This window comes from Pezoporus wallicus, unplaced genomic scaffold (genome assembly GCF_028554395.1).
Source record: "Pezoporus wallicus isolate ANWC-B61680 ecotype Strahan unplaced genomic scaffold, APGP_CSIRO_Pwel_v1 contig_13296, whole genome shotgun sequence".
Classification (NCBI taxonomy): Eukaryota; Metazoa; Chordata; class Aves; order Psittaciformes; family Psittacidae; genus Pezoporus; species Pezoporus wallicus.
Genome location: NW_026638795.1, coordinates 144,312 through 160,143, shown reverse-complemented (window position 1 = coordinate 160,143; position 15,832 = coordinate 144,312). Strand labels below are relative to the sequence as shown.

At 54.6% G+C, this 15,832-nt stretch overlaps 1 protein-coding gene and 1 long non-coding RNA gene across 2 annotated transcripts; both read right to left on the bottom strand.

The window, feature by feature from the left end:
* Positions 1-926: 926 nt before the first annotated feature.
* Positions 927-1,569, bottom strand: LOC130600935 (uncharacterized). Its single transcript, XR_008972552.1, has 2 exons — positions 1,107-1,569; positions 927-1,076 (listed from the first exon to the last, which is right to left on the bottom strand). It is a non-coding gene; the product is annotated as an uncharacterized LOC130600935 (long non-coding RNA).
* Positions 1,570-1,582: 13 nt separating this feature from the next.
* On the bottom strand, positions 1,583-4,864 carry DOK2 (docking protein 2). The gene is made up of 5 exons (XM_057412642.1): positions 4,640-4,864; positions 3,327-3,614; positions 3,121-3,229; positions 2,574-2,755; positions 1,583-2,504 (listed from the first exon to the last, which is right to left on the bottom strand). Exons 1-5 carry the CDS (start codon positions 4,700-4,702, stop codon positions 1,614-1,616), a joined length of 1,533 nt encoding a protein of 510 aa, XP_057268625.1. The 5' UTR covers positions 4,703-4,864; the 3' UTR covers positions 1,583-1,613.
* Positions 4,865-15,832: the final 10,968 nt, after the last annotated feature.

The window sequence follows — 15,832 nt, the reverse complement described above, 5'->3', positions numbered from 1 at the left end:
CTTTTCCACCTTAAACTCCCCATCCACACAGACAGGGCAGGCAGGGGATGCTGTGAGGAACCTATTCCAGCAGCACCCCCCCAGCCCCTGCTGCTGCCTCTGTGGAATGTGATTAGTGCCATCCCACCCTCGTTAGCCTGCTGCCCTGCTACAAATCTCATTACACCCGGAGGATCTGGAAGCGGAGTATGGAAGGTGTTTCTATTTCTTTGGTTAATGAAGAAAAATAGCAGTGGGGTCGGGCTCAGGAGAGGAGTGTGTTAACACTGATTAATAATAAATAACCTCCATCATCAGCACTAATTCATTATAGCACATGCTTAAGCAATTGATTCCTGCTGAATGGCATCATGCCATCAGGAGATCCCATCGCTCCAGCTAACTGAGCCAGGGGCACCGCTGGATGCTCCCATTCCTGCCCAGGAGATGCTCCCATTCCCTTCCCTTTGGAGATGGGAATCAGCCGGCTTGTGGACAGGGATCATCCCTCGCTGATGTAGGGAGAGACCTGGGAAAGGTTGGGAAGCCATAGGCTGAGGAGCTATCTCTCATCCCTCGATTCACCCTGCCACCTCCTAAACCTTGCCTGTGCCAGCCAGGAAAGTCCCAGGGCATGGCAAGACCTGCCTTGCTCCATGCTCTTCCTTGGGCTGATGTTCAAACCTCCATGAGACTTGTTATTGCTCCTTTTTGGACCAATTTTAGGTGTTTCTGCACAGGCAGCATCCCCATGCCCTGTGTGGTCCTGGCTGGGGCAGGGAGCAGAGCCCACCACTGCCTGCAGAAGGGGAGCACGGACCCCAACATTTCCCATTCACTTCAATCCAGCATGTGATAGATGGATACAGTTTTAATCAGTGTAATATATAAAGCTCTTAATTTGACTTATTAAAAGTCGGCACTTTGGATTTTCAGGATCCAGGAAATTAACTCAAGCACCTAAGCATTTATTTGATTGAAAGAGATTATAAATAATTCATGCCTTTTCTTTGCCTTCCATAGAAGACCTGCCGGGAGGGACCCACCAGGGCTGGATGTCCCCTGGCAAGGGGAGAGGAGAAGGAGGAAGAGGCTGACTCAGAGCAAGTCAGGCTGTGCCAGGCCACCTACTGCATCTTGCAGTGCGGGATGTACATCCCAGGGATGTGCATGGTCCACATTCATCTTGCAATGTGGGATGCGCAACCTGAGGCTGTAAATGGTCCAGCTGCATCTTGCACTGTGGAATGTGCATCCCCGGGCTAAGCATCACCCACCAGCATGGGCTCAGCGCCCCGGGGCTGTGCAGGGGGGGCCGCAGCAGGCAGGGCTGGGGTTCCCGAGCTTTGACTGGGTGAGGAGTGGGGCGTTTGAAGGGGGGGTCCCTGCCTGTCTGTCCCCTCCCTGCCGGTCCTGCGGGCGCACAGTGCCCCCCAGCGGGCGCATCCCCGGCTGCCGGCGCCGCAGCTGGCCAGATGTGCCGCCGCTGACGAGGGATGCTCGGGAGGAGGAGCGCTTCACCCCATCCCCTGCATGGGTGCGCAGAGCTGGGAGGGTCTCAGCTCTGCCGGGGGTGGGGGTGCCGGCTGTGGGGTGAACCGGGGGTTCCTCTCCTCTCTCCATCCTCCTCCCGCTCACTGCAGGTTCTTCCTGGCAAACTTGAGGACCACGTTGCCGTAGTCAGTGCTCCCCAGCCACTCCTTGCCCTGCAGCAGGAAGGGCTGCCGCAGGGGGACCGCTCTCTTGGGCACGGCATAGTCATCCCGTTGTGCGCTGTAGGGGTACTCGTGCCCCGTGGGCTCCTCCGGGGCTGCCTGCAGCCTCCACGCCTCCCCCTTCACCTCCTCGGGCTCATGGTAGATGGTGTGAGAGGAGAGGCCCTCGGGCTCATCATAGATGTGCTCAGGCTTGGGGGCACTGGGGTGGGGAGGAGGCTCTTTGCCTGCTTGACCCCCGGCCATGCTGATGCTGTTGTAGAGGGGGTCGGGGGCATCCTCAGGGTGATGGGCCACGCTGCTGAACCTGCAAGCTCCAAAGGCCTTGGCGATGGCATCAAAGGGGACAGCGTACTCAGCCTCGGTGCTCGCCTTGGAGGGAGCATCCTGCCTCCAGCCCTTCTCCAGCACTGGGGCGTTTCCCCTCCGGAGGGAATTGCGGGGCTCAGAGTAGGGGCAGTTGTCACCATGGGAGGGTAGGAAGGAGCCTGATGGTTCCCCAGCCCTAGAGGAGCTGCTGAGGGGCATTCCCAGCTTGGCTTTCCCCACCTTCTCCCAGGCTGGCTCCAACGAGGGGCACTTGGTGCCACCGTCAGGATCCTCACGCCCCTGTGCCCAACTGGGCATCCTGGCATGGCCATGGGACCAGGGTGCACCATCCTCCCGCCACGGCTCCTCGGCCCCCCGGCTCTGGTGCTCGTTGATGGCTAGCTCAATGGCCTGGAAGATCTCATTGCCTTGCCTGGTCTCAAACTCAAAATTACCTTCTCCGGATGCGCATCGCCGCCCGGCCTCAAAGGAGAAGGTGACCTGGGGAGGGACAGGATCAGGTCCTGCACCACAGCCCACCCCAGCCCACCCGTCCCAGATCCCACTTACCTTATCCCGCCCAAAGCGCCGCAGGAAGCGGTAGGGCCAGCTGTAGAGGGTCTCCAAGGTCTGGGGATCCCGCAGCTCCAGTGCCTCTTTGCCAGCTTGAAGGATGCACCGGCCCCAGAGCCGGCAGCGCTCAGAGGACTCGGTGGCCCTCACCGTCACCTTGAAAGCCTGCTCCGAGCCAGCTGGGGGTGGAGAGGGTCGTGTTAACACGTGCAAGGAGCAGAGCTGCCTCTCCCACCCCAGAGAGATACTGTGGTGGCGAGGAAGTGGTTGTCCGACCGATAAGGGCTTGCGGGCCCCTGCCATGCAGGAGCAGTCCGATAGCTCAGCAAAACCCAGCGGTGCCAAACCACAGAGCAGGAAGATGTTATTTTGGGAGAAGACTTTCCACCACGCTGCCTGCAAGAAGCCGCAAGGGGGGCTGCTCACGGGTGAAAAACTGGCTGAGACACCCAGGAATGGGTGATGCGATGCTGCAGGAAACACAGAGCCCTCCTGTGCCAGCAAACCCAGTTCTAGGGCACCTTCCCCTCCGCCCACCACCTACCTTTGCTCCGGGAACTGTACAGGCAGTTTTCCTCCATGGAGAACTCTCCATCGGTGTCCAGTGCACTCTGCTGACCCTCCTTGCTTGCTGCCTGCTTCTCCCTGCTCCTCTGGACAGGGACAAGCAGCGGGTGAGCACCCCCCCGGGATGCCTCCACACAGATCCTGCTGTTGCCCCCAGCCCAGCTATCCCTATCCAGCACGTACCAGGAACGCCAGCGAGCACAGCTTCTGGATCCAGTCGGCCGCCTCGGTGGTGTCGGTGGCCAGGAGGTACCTCCTGTCCGTGGTCTCCAGCAGGAAGGGGACGGTGTCCTTGGGGCAGGCGGCATCACTGCTTGCCTCTGCCACGTACACACAGTCGCTCAGCTTGACCAGCCTCTTGCTGCTGTCGCCCTTGCGCAGCCTCTCAGGTGCGGAGCCCTCCACGAGCTCCAGGCGGGCCATGGAGCAGGAGCTTTCCCGGTACAAGACACCCCAGAACTTCCTCCATTTCTGCCAGGGGAGCAGCAGAGGGGGCAAGGTCAAGGGGGTTTTGTTCGTGTCTGCAAGGAAAGCACCCGGCTCCAGTGGAAGGGGTCCCTGCCCGTGGCAGGGCTTGGAGCTGGAGGAGCTTTAAGGCCCCTTCCAACCCAAGCTACCCTAGGATTCCAGGGGTGAAAGCCCAGCATTGGCCAGCTCCGCTGTCACCCTTTCAGGAGTTTTTATCCCCTTGGAATCACACACGCATTCCAATGTGGGAGGAGACTGGCGCAAACCCGTCCATGATCCAGGCAGGGTCCTGCACCCTCACCCTCTCTGGTTGGCCAGGATGGGGCAGCGAGGAAGAGCACCCCTGGCGCACAGCCCCAGCCAGCAGCGTCCCGGCACCGGGATCCATCCCGTGCCTGCAGGATCCAACAGCCTCCAGTGCTGAAGGACCCAGACCCTCGTTTGCTCCATCTTCCCTGGAAGCACCAACATTGAAACCGCTCCCAGCCCGCGCCCCGAGGCGGCAGCAACGGCCGCGGGGAGAGGAAGCAGCGGCGGAGGAAGTCTTGAACAGCTCAAACTCCTCCGCATCGCCCGCACCGGGGCCGGGACCGCGCCTGCACCCTGCGCCCTGCCTGCACCCTGAGCCCTGCCTGCACCCTGAGCCCTGCCTGCACCCTGCCTGAAGCATTTTGAGCCCCAGTTGCAGGTGGCCATAGGGACCCAGGATCTTCTTTGCCCGTTCCCTGGGTGCTCCTTCCCCTTCTTGCACAAGCAGGAGCCGTTGCTAACCCCCCCTGAGGACAGGATGCTCTGGGGGCTGCACCAGTTGATGCCCACTCCGCAGATCCTCCGGGGGGGTCCCACTGGCAGGGTTCTCTTTGCAATGTCCCCAGCACCTTCCATCCCCTTGCCCAATGCACTAGTGGAAACCTGATGGATGGGTGGGAAATCAACGGCTGGGATCATCCCATTCCCATCAGACGTAACACTCGTGTCCAGGCCAGCCGGGCCCCCATGCACGGAGCATCCCATCGCCACCTCCTCACCTTGCCAAAGGTCTGCTGCAGCTGCAGGTGGAGCACCCCCTGCTTCACCACCGCCTCCTCCATCACCCATCCACCAGCATCCTCTGCCTCTGTCCCTCCGCCTTCTGAGGTCACGCACCCATCGTGCCGGGTCGTGACGTGTGACGTGTGCTTTGGGTTCTGCTGTTTCCTCCTCGTGGCTGAGCTCTGGCTTCCTGCCCCATGAGCTCCCCATAACGGGCAGTGAGCCCAGCCCCACACCCGGCCAGCACCGTGCCTCAGTTTACCCAGCTGAGAAACAGGACCAAGGCAGTTCCAAGGGCCGCTCCATTGGGGTAACAACCCCCAGCTCTGCCCCTCTGCCTGCTCCCAGCAATCCCAGCCTGACCCAGGGCTCCCAGTAAGGGCTGGCGCAGCCCCAGCCTCCAGACTGGCCATGGTGCAGGTGGGAAGAGATAAGAGTGTGAGTGGGGAGGGTGGTTTGGAGCTGGAAGGAAGGGGTTTGGGGTTCTGTCCAGACATGGGGACAGCAGGGGCTGATGGGGTGCTATGGGGTGATGTGGGGGCACCCAGAGCACCCCAGCCTCGTGAGAAGGAGCACCCAAGGGTGCTTGGTTGGGTGTCGGCAGCACCAGGTCTGAAGCCCACCACCATGAAGCCCCGGATGCTGCCCCAGTGCTGGGCCAGGGCTGGAGGAGACACAAGGTGTGCTCCTTGGCTGGGGAACTGGGGGAACTGGGGTAACTGGGAGCACTGGGAGCACTGGTGCAGGTGCTGCTGGGCACAAGGCTTGTCTCCGGCCACTTAACTGGGAGCCGCTTGTGCAGCACACTGAGACCATGAGGGCAGGGCGCTGGTGCCGGGCACCGGGAGCACTGGTACTGTGAGCACTGGTACTGTGAGCACTGGTGCGGGGCACTGGGGGTACTGGGATCACCGGTACCGGGGACGCCGGTACTGGCAATGAGGCCAGCGGCGCTGCCGTTACCGGGTCACGACGCCAGGGTGAGGCGCGTCCCCTTTAAGCGCCATGTCAACAAACCCTCCCTTGCGTCGCCGCCGTCGTGACGTCATGGCGCGGCGGCTGGCGCATGCGCTGTGCCTTTTGTGGCGAGGCAGGGCGGGGGGGCCGCGGCGTGCCGGGCCCGGCGGAGGCGGAGGGAGCGGAGCATGAATGGAGCAAGATGGCGGATCATGTGCAGGTGAGGGGCGGCAGCGCCGCGGGGCCGAGCTGCGGGCGGCCGGGCCGCGCCTCCCTCCTCCGCACGGCGCCCCTTGTCCGCCCGTCCCTGTCCGCGCGGCCTGCCGCGGGCACGGGCCTCTTCGGCGGCGCGGCCGGGCCCGGTGCGGCCGGGCCTGGCGGCGGTGGTGGCAGCGGGCCCGTAGGCCCCGCGGCCCGGTGGCTCCCGGTCTCTTCCCGGGCTGCGGGAGCCGGCGAGCTCCGGAGGCCTCCGGGTTTTGGCTCCTCGGCCCGGCCTTCCCGTGGCGAAAGGCCGCTGGGGAGGCGGCTCCCGGGGCTGCAGCCGCCGGTGTTACCGGCAGAGCGGCCTTTGCCTCGCTGCCGCCGCCGCGGGGTTTCCGAGCGGTGTTAGCCGCAAAGCTTCGGAGGAAGGAGAGTCGGGCATCCCCCGCCGTGGAAACGAGCGGCCGGTCCCCCCCCCCCCCCCACTGCCACGGCCCGTCCCTGCCGCCCCGTTCCCGGTGTTCCTGCAGCCGCCATCCCTCGCCCCAGCGTTGGGTTTCTGCTTCTCGGCTTCTGGGTTGTTTTCCAGCCGCAAAGGAGACTTGGTTCTTGAGTAAAGCGCTTTGATGGGCGTTAAAAACAAGCTCCCAGTGCGTGGACAGGAGCCGAGAGGCGAGTAAAGGTGACGGTGGCTTTAAGAGCCGGGTTTGCGCCGTGCGATGGCAAAACCCGCGGAGGGTCGGTGCTGGTGCCGGCACTGGCAGAAAGAGGCAAACGAGGCCCGGGTGGAGGAGCCGGTGAGTCCGGGGGTGTTTGCGCACCGTTGGGCTCGCAGTGTGCAGGAGCCCGGCTCAACCCGAGTCACAGCGGTTACATATTAGCCCTGCAACTTTCAAATAAATATATTCTTCACATGATCCCCTCGTGAACCACAAGGGTGAGCAGTTTATTAACCGAGGCCAGAGCCGAGCGCGCTCAGGTTGTCTGGCAAATGTCTCTTGGGCAATCTCAGGGGAGGAGAGGAATTGCTGTATTATCAAAACAATTCCCAGGCTCTCAATCTCAAGAAACTCCCAATTGGTTGAGCCCTACCTTTAGAGATCAGCTGGGGAGCCTGACCCCAAAAGCACTTAAAGCAGCTGCTCTTGTTGCTTTAGAATCACACGTCCTTCCCTGCGTTCCTTTGTTAAATGGGGACTGGAGCAAATGGAAGCTGGAGCTGGAAGAACAGGACTCCAGTCGCTGTGTTCACCTGGTTAAAGTGTAACAGCAGGAGCCTGGGAGATGTTTGACTCGGGGGAAAACTGATTTGCAAATACAGTTAAAGCACCTGCAGGTGGGGGCAGTTCCTATGTGGGACAGCCAGCACTGACAGAATGGCTGGGTGCTGTCAGGGGATGGGGTTTGCTGGCTTTTCACTGCCTCTTTTCTTCTCTCTACCCCAGGCAAAAGCTCCTTCAGAGCTGCTGTGAGGTCCCCTTCAAAACTCGCTGTGGGTTTTGCGGCTGGCGGAGGTCGTGCTTTGTATTAATACATTGATTTTGTGATGAGGTGGCTTCCCGGAGCCTGAAACACGCATCTCTGGGACATGGCTTGAGCTGAGGTGCCCCATTAGACATCGTGTTCATTTAACAGCGATTATTGAGTTATTCAGTGCCATAGGGAGATGACTCTGAATAATTGAGAGAGTTGGTTTATGGCATATGCTTTGGGAGTTGGTCCTGGGTTTAATGGGAACAGGGAGCTGGAAATAAATATAAGCTGTCAGAAGCTGTGTGGAGTTCAGCAGGTTTGTGAAGTCTTGCTGCTGCTTTGTGAGAGCTTTGCTTTGGGTGTTGCATGTTCCCAGTGGAGCTTCTGGCGTTGTACCTGCTGTGCTAATATGTGGTGAAGCACAAACCCATTTTTTATAGACTTTATCTGTGCTGAAGTTATTTACAGTGTGAAGCAGCAGTAGGGATACAAACTTCATAGGCTGTAATGGAAGAGAATATCATGTTCTTGTCTTTAAAACATGTTCTGCAAGCTGAGAGTGAGCCCCCAGTTCTGTTGGTGGGAACTGTGGTGAGGAGCCCTTTGAGGGGGGACTGTTCAGTGTCTGGAGACAAAGGCTGCAGTGATCCTGAAGCAGGGGTAGAGAGAATCAGATGATTTTGTGTGGCTGAAAAGGAGTGCTGCGGTCTGAAGGCAAACTGATCCCCACCAATTTTTCCACTCCTTGAAAAGCTCCTACCACCTTGCCTTGAATTACTCTTTGTTCCTAGTCTTGTAAAGCATCACTTGGAGTAGAGCGAGAGCAGCAAGGATGTTGCTGCAATGAGCGCTGTGGGCAAACAGGAATCCCCTTCCCCTTTTACTTCCTGCTCTTGGAAACAGCTTTATAGCATCATTGGTTTTCTTCCACTTTCGCAGCCCCTTAGATGTTTTCCGTGCTGCTGCCCTCAGCTGGGATGTGCTTACTGGACGTGCCTATTCCTGTGAGAAGGTTTGTTGTAGGACGCTGTGACTTGGAATATTTCATTTGGCTCGAATTTTAAAAAGATTGGTGCACTGATGGAAAATTGTTGGTGCTTCTGCATGTTAGTGCAGCAGCTTGCCCTGAAATAAAAGTAGTTGGGACAGTGAGTGGCTGCTTGTCATAGGACAATAGGAGATCTGCCATCTAAATAGGAAATTGAACCCCTGTTTTTGTTTTCACACTGTGTGATTCTAGGTTTGGGGCTGTGTTCCTCTCTGCTGGACCTCCAGCAGAACCAGGTAGGCTGCAGACAAGTGACAGAAGTGTACATCGCAGCACAGTTGTGGAGGAAGCTCAGTGCGGGGAAAAAGCATCATGTGAAATGGTGTTTGGGTGTCCCATCCACCACGTGTTGGGTTTTATGACCATTTCCTATGGCAATTCCTTCTCCATCCCTCCCAGGACCCAAAGATGTTTTCCTTTCTGTGTTTCTATATTCTAAAGGATGTTGGTTTGGCTTAGGCACAAGCTCAGATCTGGCCCTGGGAATCTCTAACATCCAGCTTGCTGCAGAGGGAACCCTGGAGCGCAGGTTGCCTGTTTCCCGGTTGAGATCTCCAGCCCCTTGCACTTGCTGCCAAATACAGATTGTTTAGAACACTTTTCTGTTTGGTTTAGTTCAAGCTTTTACCTCCTCCATGTCATCGGACTCACTGAAAGCTCTTAAGGACTTGGGTTGGTCTTGGAATAGCCCAAGGGAACACTCTGGACCTGGGGAGGTAGAAACACTGGTTTGCCTAAAAATAGAGCTGGCAGCATTTCTTTTGCACATTAGGCTCCTTTTTTATTATTTCAAGTTATGTGCTTGTTTTAAAGTGCTCTGTTGGGATGCTCAGTGCAGAATTCCAGTGGGAGGTGTGTTGGGAGTTGGGTTTCAGAGGTGTACAGTTGCATTTCAGTATCTCAGCATCTTGGCAGCCAGACTTCAGTGTAAGAAAAGTGGCTCCTTTGCAGCTCTGGGGACTCTATGGCCAGCAGCCAGCATCTGGAGAGTACTTCGGAGGTGCCTTAGGTAGCAGACGAGGTGTCCCATGCATAGCTTGGGGTGACAGCAGTGCTTTTGCTCCTGAGGATGGTGCTCTGAAGCATCCCAGATGGGAAAGGAGAAGGTGTTGGCTTTATGGGTGTTCATGCTCAGCAGCAGCCTGCTGAAAGCCAGGCTCAGGGTGAAACCCTGACCTGGGGGAAGCTTTGTCACTGGATTCAGTGAGTTGGAGCTACTCTATGTTAGGTTGCAGTCCCATCTGCAGCAGTTCATCTCAAAGCCCCTTCTGTAGCACAGAGGAGAGCCAAAGCTTGGGTTGCTGTGAGCTGGGTACTGCCATAGCAGGAAAAGAAGGGCAGGAGAGTGGCCAGGTCAGGCTGGGAGCCTGCTCTCAGATGCCTGGTCTCTCTCTCCGTTAGCAACCAAGCTGTTCCCTCCGGGGGCCAACACTAATACAATTAAGGAGGATTTGTTCATTTTAATCATTTTAAGAGAACACTGGATGCTCTGTAGCTCAAGAACTTTATTAGTCTTAATAGTGCTGCGTTGCTCTTGGTTTGGGCAGCACAGTGGTGGTTTGTGAGTCTGGGGCTCAGGTCTGCTGAAGTTAGTTACATTTACTGCTTAAATCACCAGCAAAATGGTAAATTTTGTCTTCCTGTTTCTCAGCTGTGGTTTCCAGGTGGCTGTTGTGAATAGTTTGTGGTGCTTTCTGGTCATGTGCCTTAGCTGCAAGACTCTGCATGGGTTTTTAAGAGTGTTACCTGTGTCTGAGGTTACACTTAGTTTAACCAACATAATTCTGGAGCATCTTTGGCTTGGTGTGCAGTAGTAGTGCTGATGCAGCCTGGCCCTGTGCATGCTCTGTGCAGCTGCAGCTTTGATTTGCAAGAAGGAATTTGTTCTTCCTTTGCTCACACAAGTGGCAGAGCCTGGAGGCAGAGCCCACTGAGGAGGTATTCAGCAGCTGGTAGATCCTTTCTGGCCCTGTTACTGACTGTGCAAGGAATATAGGACTTAAACCTTGGAGGGGAGAGTTTGAAACTGCTAGTGCCTCAGCACCCTCACAAAGAAGTTCTGCGTAAGAGCTCATCTCAGTTTCCCCTCTGGCAGGTTAAAGCCACTCCCCCTTGGCCTGTCCCTGCAGGGACAGGATGTTTGGGTTGCTTCTACCAAACTAATAAAGGATGCTGTTGGAAGATAGCTGCTAAACCACCCAGAAAATACCTTAGCAGAAGCTTGACATTTTGGGTTTGTTTGTCATTAAGGACAAAAGGTGCAGTTTGTGCATGGTCTCTGCTAACTCTGGTCACGGGTTGCCAGCGGGAAGCTCGTTGCCCTGGTGTGGTCAGGGTAAAACATCAGCTTCACGCTCTGGTGCTTGCCATCTTACTGGTGGCAGACTTTGAATATCAGGTGATGTAAGATCTCCATTATAAATGTGCTTTGATAGTCTGATCCTTGTCTTCCTTCTCCCCTCCCCTTGCCTGTTGTCCTGTTCTGGAAGCAGAAGTACTTCTCCAGGCTGAAATACGTGCTGCACCTCAGAGCAGTAACACCCCGGAGCGGAGTGCTGTGAACAAGAAGTAATTTTTAGCAGCTCTTTGTCAATTTAACCTGGTTTTGGGTGCAGTTGCCCTGTGATTGCACTGTGGGATGTGTTCTGTTGTCTACCTGCTCTGGGATGTGTGTTCTGCAGTTTTGTTCATGCTGCAGGTGGGTGGAGAAGAGCATCGTGCCAGGATGCTGCTGCGTGTAGTGTATTGCGCTGGTTAAACATTCTGCTGTGTGCTGGCTTAGCAGGACTTACCTCATGCTTTCCATGCATAAAATCAACACCCAGCTCAAAGCAAAAAGTTGTGCTTTAGCACTGGAAGAGAAAACCACGTTTCACCCTTCATCAATTGCCTTCTGCCTTCTCCCCTCACTTGAGATCATTCAGGCTGTGGGTATAGCATAAAAGCCCGCTGCTCACAGCACTTGCATAGTTTAAAGTGTAATTGTGGGTTCTGAGCTGCAGTTTTCAAATTAAAGCTTTTAATGCATTGTTCCGTATTCTGGTGTAGTTTATGAATAACACAAGAACAAGAAAATGGAACAAGCAAATCAAACAGAAGGTATTTACAAGAATCTGACAGGCAAATTGTGTCCTTACCTGCCTGATGAAGACACTATCTGGAGTAGCATCTTAATTTGATTTCTTGTAATGCAGAACTTCTGCTCTCTTGGAGCAGGATTTCCTGCAGACTCTGTGTGTTCTCATGTTGTAAGGTCAGTTTATAAAAGAAATAGCCTCCGTTTTTCTGCTAAATACCCACACTTCAGGGTCATCTTAAACTCCTTCCTATCCTTTTAATTTGTTATTCTGCATCCATGTACCAGCTTGGATGGGGCTTGGAGCAACCTGCTCTAGTGGAAGGTGCCCCTGCCCATGGCTGGAGGTTGGTACTGAATGAGCTTTAAGGTCCTTTCCAGACGAAACCATTCCATGATGCCCCCTGTGGACTCACAACTCTCCATCTGGAAGGCATTTATGACTGTCCTGCAGTGGCATTTTCAGTGATGTTTGGCACTTCAGCATGCCTTTTACATGGCTCATTCCAGCACCCATCAGCCTGACTGAAGTGTTCTCCTGTACTCCCCTTGGACAAGGGTGTTGCTGCTGTAGCATCGGAGTATTTTGGTTGAATTCCTCTTGGAAAACTCTGCCCTTGTATTGCCCATTCAGAGGGTTTGTGAACACAGTGATTGCAGGAGTTAGAGTCCAAGGACATTGTACTGGCAAATGCCAGTTCTGTTGTTTCTCCTCTGGCACTCAGTAATGTCTGTGCCTGACACTGGTTTCACCAGTGATTTGAAGGGGATTTTGCTTGATTCCTTTTGCTGTTTCTGGAGAGTAAGTTTGAGCAGTCCTGGAGTAGCTTTAATAGCTCATATGGTCAGAGATGCAGCTACCAAGAGAGATACGATGTTAATGAGCAGCTCGGGAACATCCATGGAACACTGCAGCGGGGTATTAGCTGTGGCATGTTAAATGAAAAAGTAAAGAAAGCCAGGAGTGACTCATGCTCCCATTGTTGGAGCAAAGGTGTTGGTGCTGCTCCAGCCTCTCCTTATTTATCCTCAGATGTGGAGGAGAACCTCCTTGCTGCAGTTAGCAGACTGATTGTGCTGCTATCCTTGCTCAGGGGCCTGCCGAGTCTTCCCACTGGGAGAAAGGCCTTGCCTGGGGTAGAATTGAGGAACTCCTTAGTTCCCAGGTGTTACATCACAGGGATCTCTCATGACTGCCTCAACAGCATCAGTGGGGATTGAACTCGGGACTGGCTGTCTTGAGTTTAGTAGAGATCTGTCATGGTGTGGAGGCTGTTTCTTCAAAGCGGGATGTGATTTATTGCTCCAGAAATGAGCGAGCTTTAACATTGATTTACTGAACTAAGACGAGGCGACGTGATTCAATGTCACCTCTCCTCAGGCACAGCACGTTTCCCTCAATGCTCTAATCCCTGTTGACTCCAAAAGCTGATGCCTTGGACCATTGTGTCTGTCCATAGAATCCTGGAATAGTTTGGGGTGGAAGGGACCTTAAAGCTCATCCAGTTCCAACCGCCTGCCAGGGGATATGGGGCAGCCACAGTTTCTCTGGGCACCCTGTGCCTCAGCACCCTCACAGGGAAGAGCTTCTGCCTAAGAGCTCATCTCAGTCTCCCCTCTGGCAGGTTAAAGCCATTCCCCTTGGCCTGTCCCTACAGGCCCTTGTCCAAAGCCCCTCTCCTGGAGCCCCTTTAGGCATTGGGGCTGCTCTAAGGTCTCCCCTTAAGGAGCCTTCTCTTCTCCAGGCTGACCCAGCCCAGCTCTCTCAGCCTGGCTCCAGAGCAGAGCTGCTCCAGCACTTCTCCTATAATAAATATTCCTTAGGCATAAAGTGTTCAAGGCAAAGGAAAAATGGGTCATGGTCTCTTCCCACCACTGGGGTGCCCCATCCTGGAGGTGCAAGGGTAAGTGCTGCTGGGGCTGCTGCATGCCCATAGTGAGCAGGGACATAAATCCCTCATTGCCTGCCCCAGCGCTTGCAGAGCCTGACTTTGATTCCAACATATGGGGGAATCAGTTGGGGGATACTAAAATGGATGAATGTGCTTGGGACAAAAATAACTGTATTAAACATGTTGCAGGCTCTCTGGCTCAGGGAGTCACTAACCATAAGGCAGGAGGAAGGGAATGTCTTGGAAACAATGTATGCCTGGAGGATCTACATGCACATCCTTTAGGATATAAGAACCACCACCAGCAGCAGAGTTTGGAAGGATCTTGTTAAGCCAGAACACTCCAGTGCAGATGCTGAATCTGTGGGGTTGTTGCTTGCCTGCTCCACCCTGAGCAGTCAGGGCTGGCTCTTGGCTCCTGCTCACTGTCTGCCTCTGCCATCTCAAGCACACCAGTGTGTGTTTCCTCAGTGTTCTGAAGTGGGAACTCTCAGTGTGGCCAAGTCAAACTCTGATGAACTAAACCTGCCCAGAGCTTACTGCAGCCTTTGGATGGGAAGAGCAGTGCTTAAGCAGCCATGTAATATAGGATCAATTCTGCAGCCTTCCCCTGGGACTCCTTTTAGGTAGCTGTTACTCACCTTGTAGTATTTATCATTTTAAAGATGATCACACGTTGTCTTCACCATGGGGAAAACAGTGAGCAGTGAAGGGCTTTATTTGTAGCTTGTACTATAAATGAGATTGATGGGTTAGGCTTTTACTTCTCTGTTCCGAGCTTCACAGCTGCTGAGTGCCCAAACATCTGAGGCTGTGAGCAAGGGGTGCCATCGATGAAGGAAAACTTATATCTTCAGTGTCTGATGTGGTGCAGAGCTCCTGGGAGGCTGGATTGGGAATTCCTGCTCTGGACTGTGCAGCCTGTGTGGACAGAGCTTTCCCCATGCAGGGCTTTGGTAGAAGGAGCCCCTGGCTCTCTGCAGGTTGTTGGGCTGCAATAAAACTTCCATCCCTGGAGGTTTTGATGAGAAGCTCTGTGGCAGTTTAGGCTTCTCAGTATGAATTGGAGCCATGTGCTCCTAGCTGGGAGATGACCGGCGGTTCAGGTTGTCATTTAGCTTTTATGGTGTGATGTATGGCAGAAAATGGACCAAGTGGGGTTTATTTTTTATTGCATCAGTACTTTGGTTGTGGTAGTTTGTGTTGCTGGAATATGGTGTGTGCAGCTGTAGGGAAATCCTGGGATTTCAGTGCTGTCCTGTGAGGAGCCGATAAGAGCAATTCGGAAGGCCAGGAGTTGGCAGGGAAGGAGCTATCGGCCACTTGGGCCTGCCTCCTGGGACTCAGCACTTCTCCCAAAATCCTGTCCCGAGGGCTGCCACACACTTGGGAATCCCCATGGGCTCCCCTGAGCTCCCATCGCCACCTTCTGCCTTCCTGAGGTGCAGAGGACCCGGTTCTTTTTCCCAAGAGTTTTGGGAGCTGTTCCTTCTCCAAGGAGCAATAACCACGAGGTTGGGTCAGTGGTAGTTGTCCTCGGTGCTGGTTTGCTCCTCCCCTCACTGGTGATACAGCCCATGTGTGCAGTGCTAGCAGGATGCCAGTCTCCCCGTTTCACACACTGCTGGCTCATGCCTTAGGCCTTATCTGGAGTGCGCAGAGCTCCTGCCCTGCATAATCGTTACAGGAAAGAGTATTTTTTTTTCTTGGAAGAGTAAGTATTGCCCAGTGGTTGTAGGGAAATGATCCCTGCCCCTTGCCGCCCCTTGTGCGGATGATCTCCAGCTTTCCAGACGGGCACTGAAAATCATAGAGTTCTGGAATGGTTTGCAAGAGACCTTAAAGCAACCTGCTTTAGTGGAAGGTGTCCCTGCCTGTGGCAGGCGGTTGGACCTGGATGAGCTTTAAGCTCATCCCAAACTATTCCAGGATTCTGTGATTATTTAAAAGAATAAACAAATCAGAGCTCTGGAATATGGTTCAAGGTAAGGGAATCTGCAAAGGGTCCCCCCTGTGTTTCTTCTGACACTGTCTTATCCAACGATCATCTCAGCATCCAAGCATCCAGAGCTTGTGTGTGCTTTTGGCATGGAGCTGCTGTGCTTGTGTAGGAGTGGAGCCACCACTGACCCCATCAGCAACTCGGCTTCGCAGAGCTCTCTCCTCGGAAGCTAAACCCAGCAGGCAATATATCCTTCTTATACAGAGCACAGACGTTCTGCTGAGCTTGTAATGCTTCACCTCTGGAAGCTCAGAACAGAGCCCTAAAGCAGGTGAAAATACCTGCTCATTAATGTAGCAGCAGGAACCCGAGGGAATACTTCTATCCATCTGGGAAGTCACTTTTTCATTAGGAGACCCAAGATTTCACTGGGGGAAACCATCTGCCTGGATCACAGCTTATGGCAAGTATTTTCCAGTTGTTTGAGCACAGAGAGTCTGCCTGGTAGTTTTATTTCCCTTCAGAAGTGTTCACAGAGATGCTGCTCAAAGGCTCCCATCTCATTCTTCATTTGCTCTGCTCTGCTTTAGGTATTTGCAT

Excerpts from the sequence above, each read along its gene's own strand:
- DOK2 (XM_057412642.1), bottom strand. The coding sequence starts at position 4,702 with ATGGAGGAGGCGGTGGTGAAGCAGGGGGTGCTCCACCTGCAGCTGCAG. Across the intron at positions 3,230-3,326 it reads TGTGCTCGCTGGCGTTCCTG|AGGAGCAGGGAGAAGCAGGC; the intron begins GTACGTGCTGGA and ends GTCCCTGTCCAG. Across the intron at positions 2,756-3,120 it reads GTACAGTTCCCGGAGCAAAG|CTGGCTCGGAGCAGGCTTTC; the intron begins GTAGGTGGTGGG and ends CTCCACCCCCAG.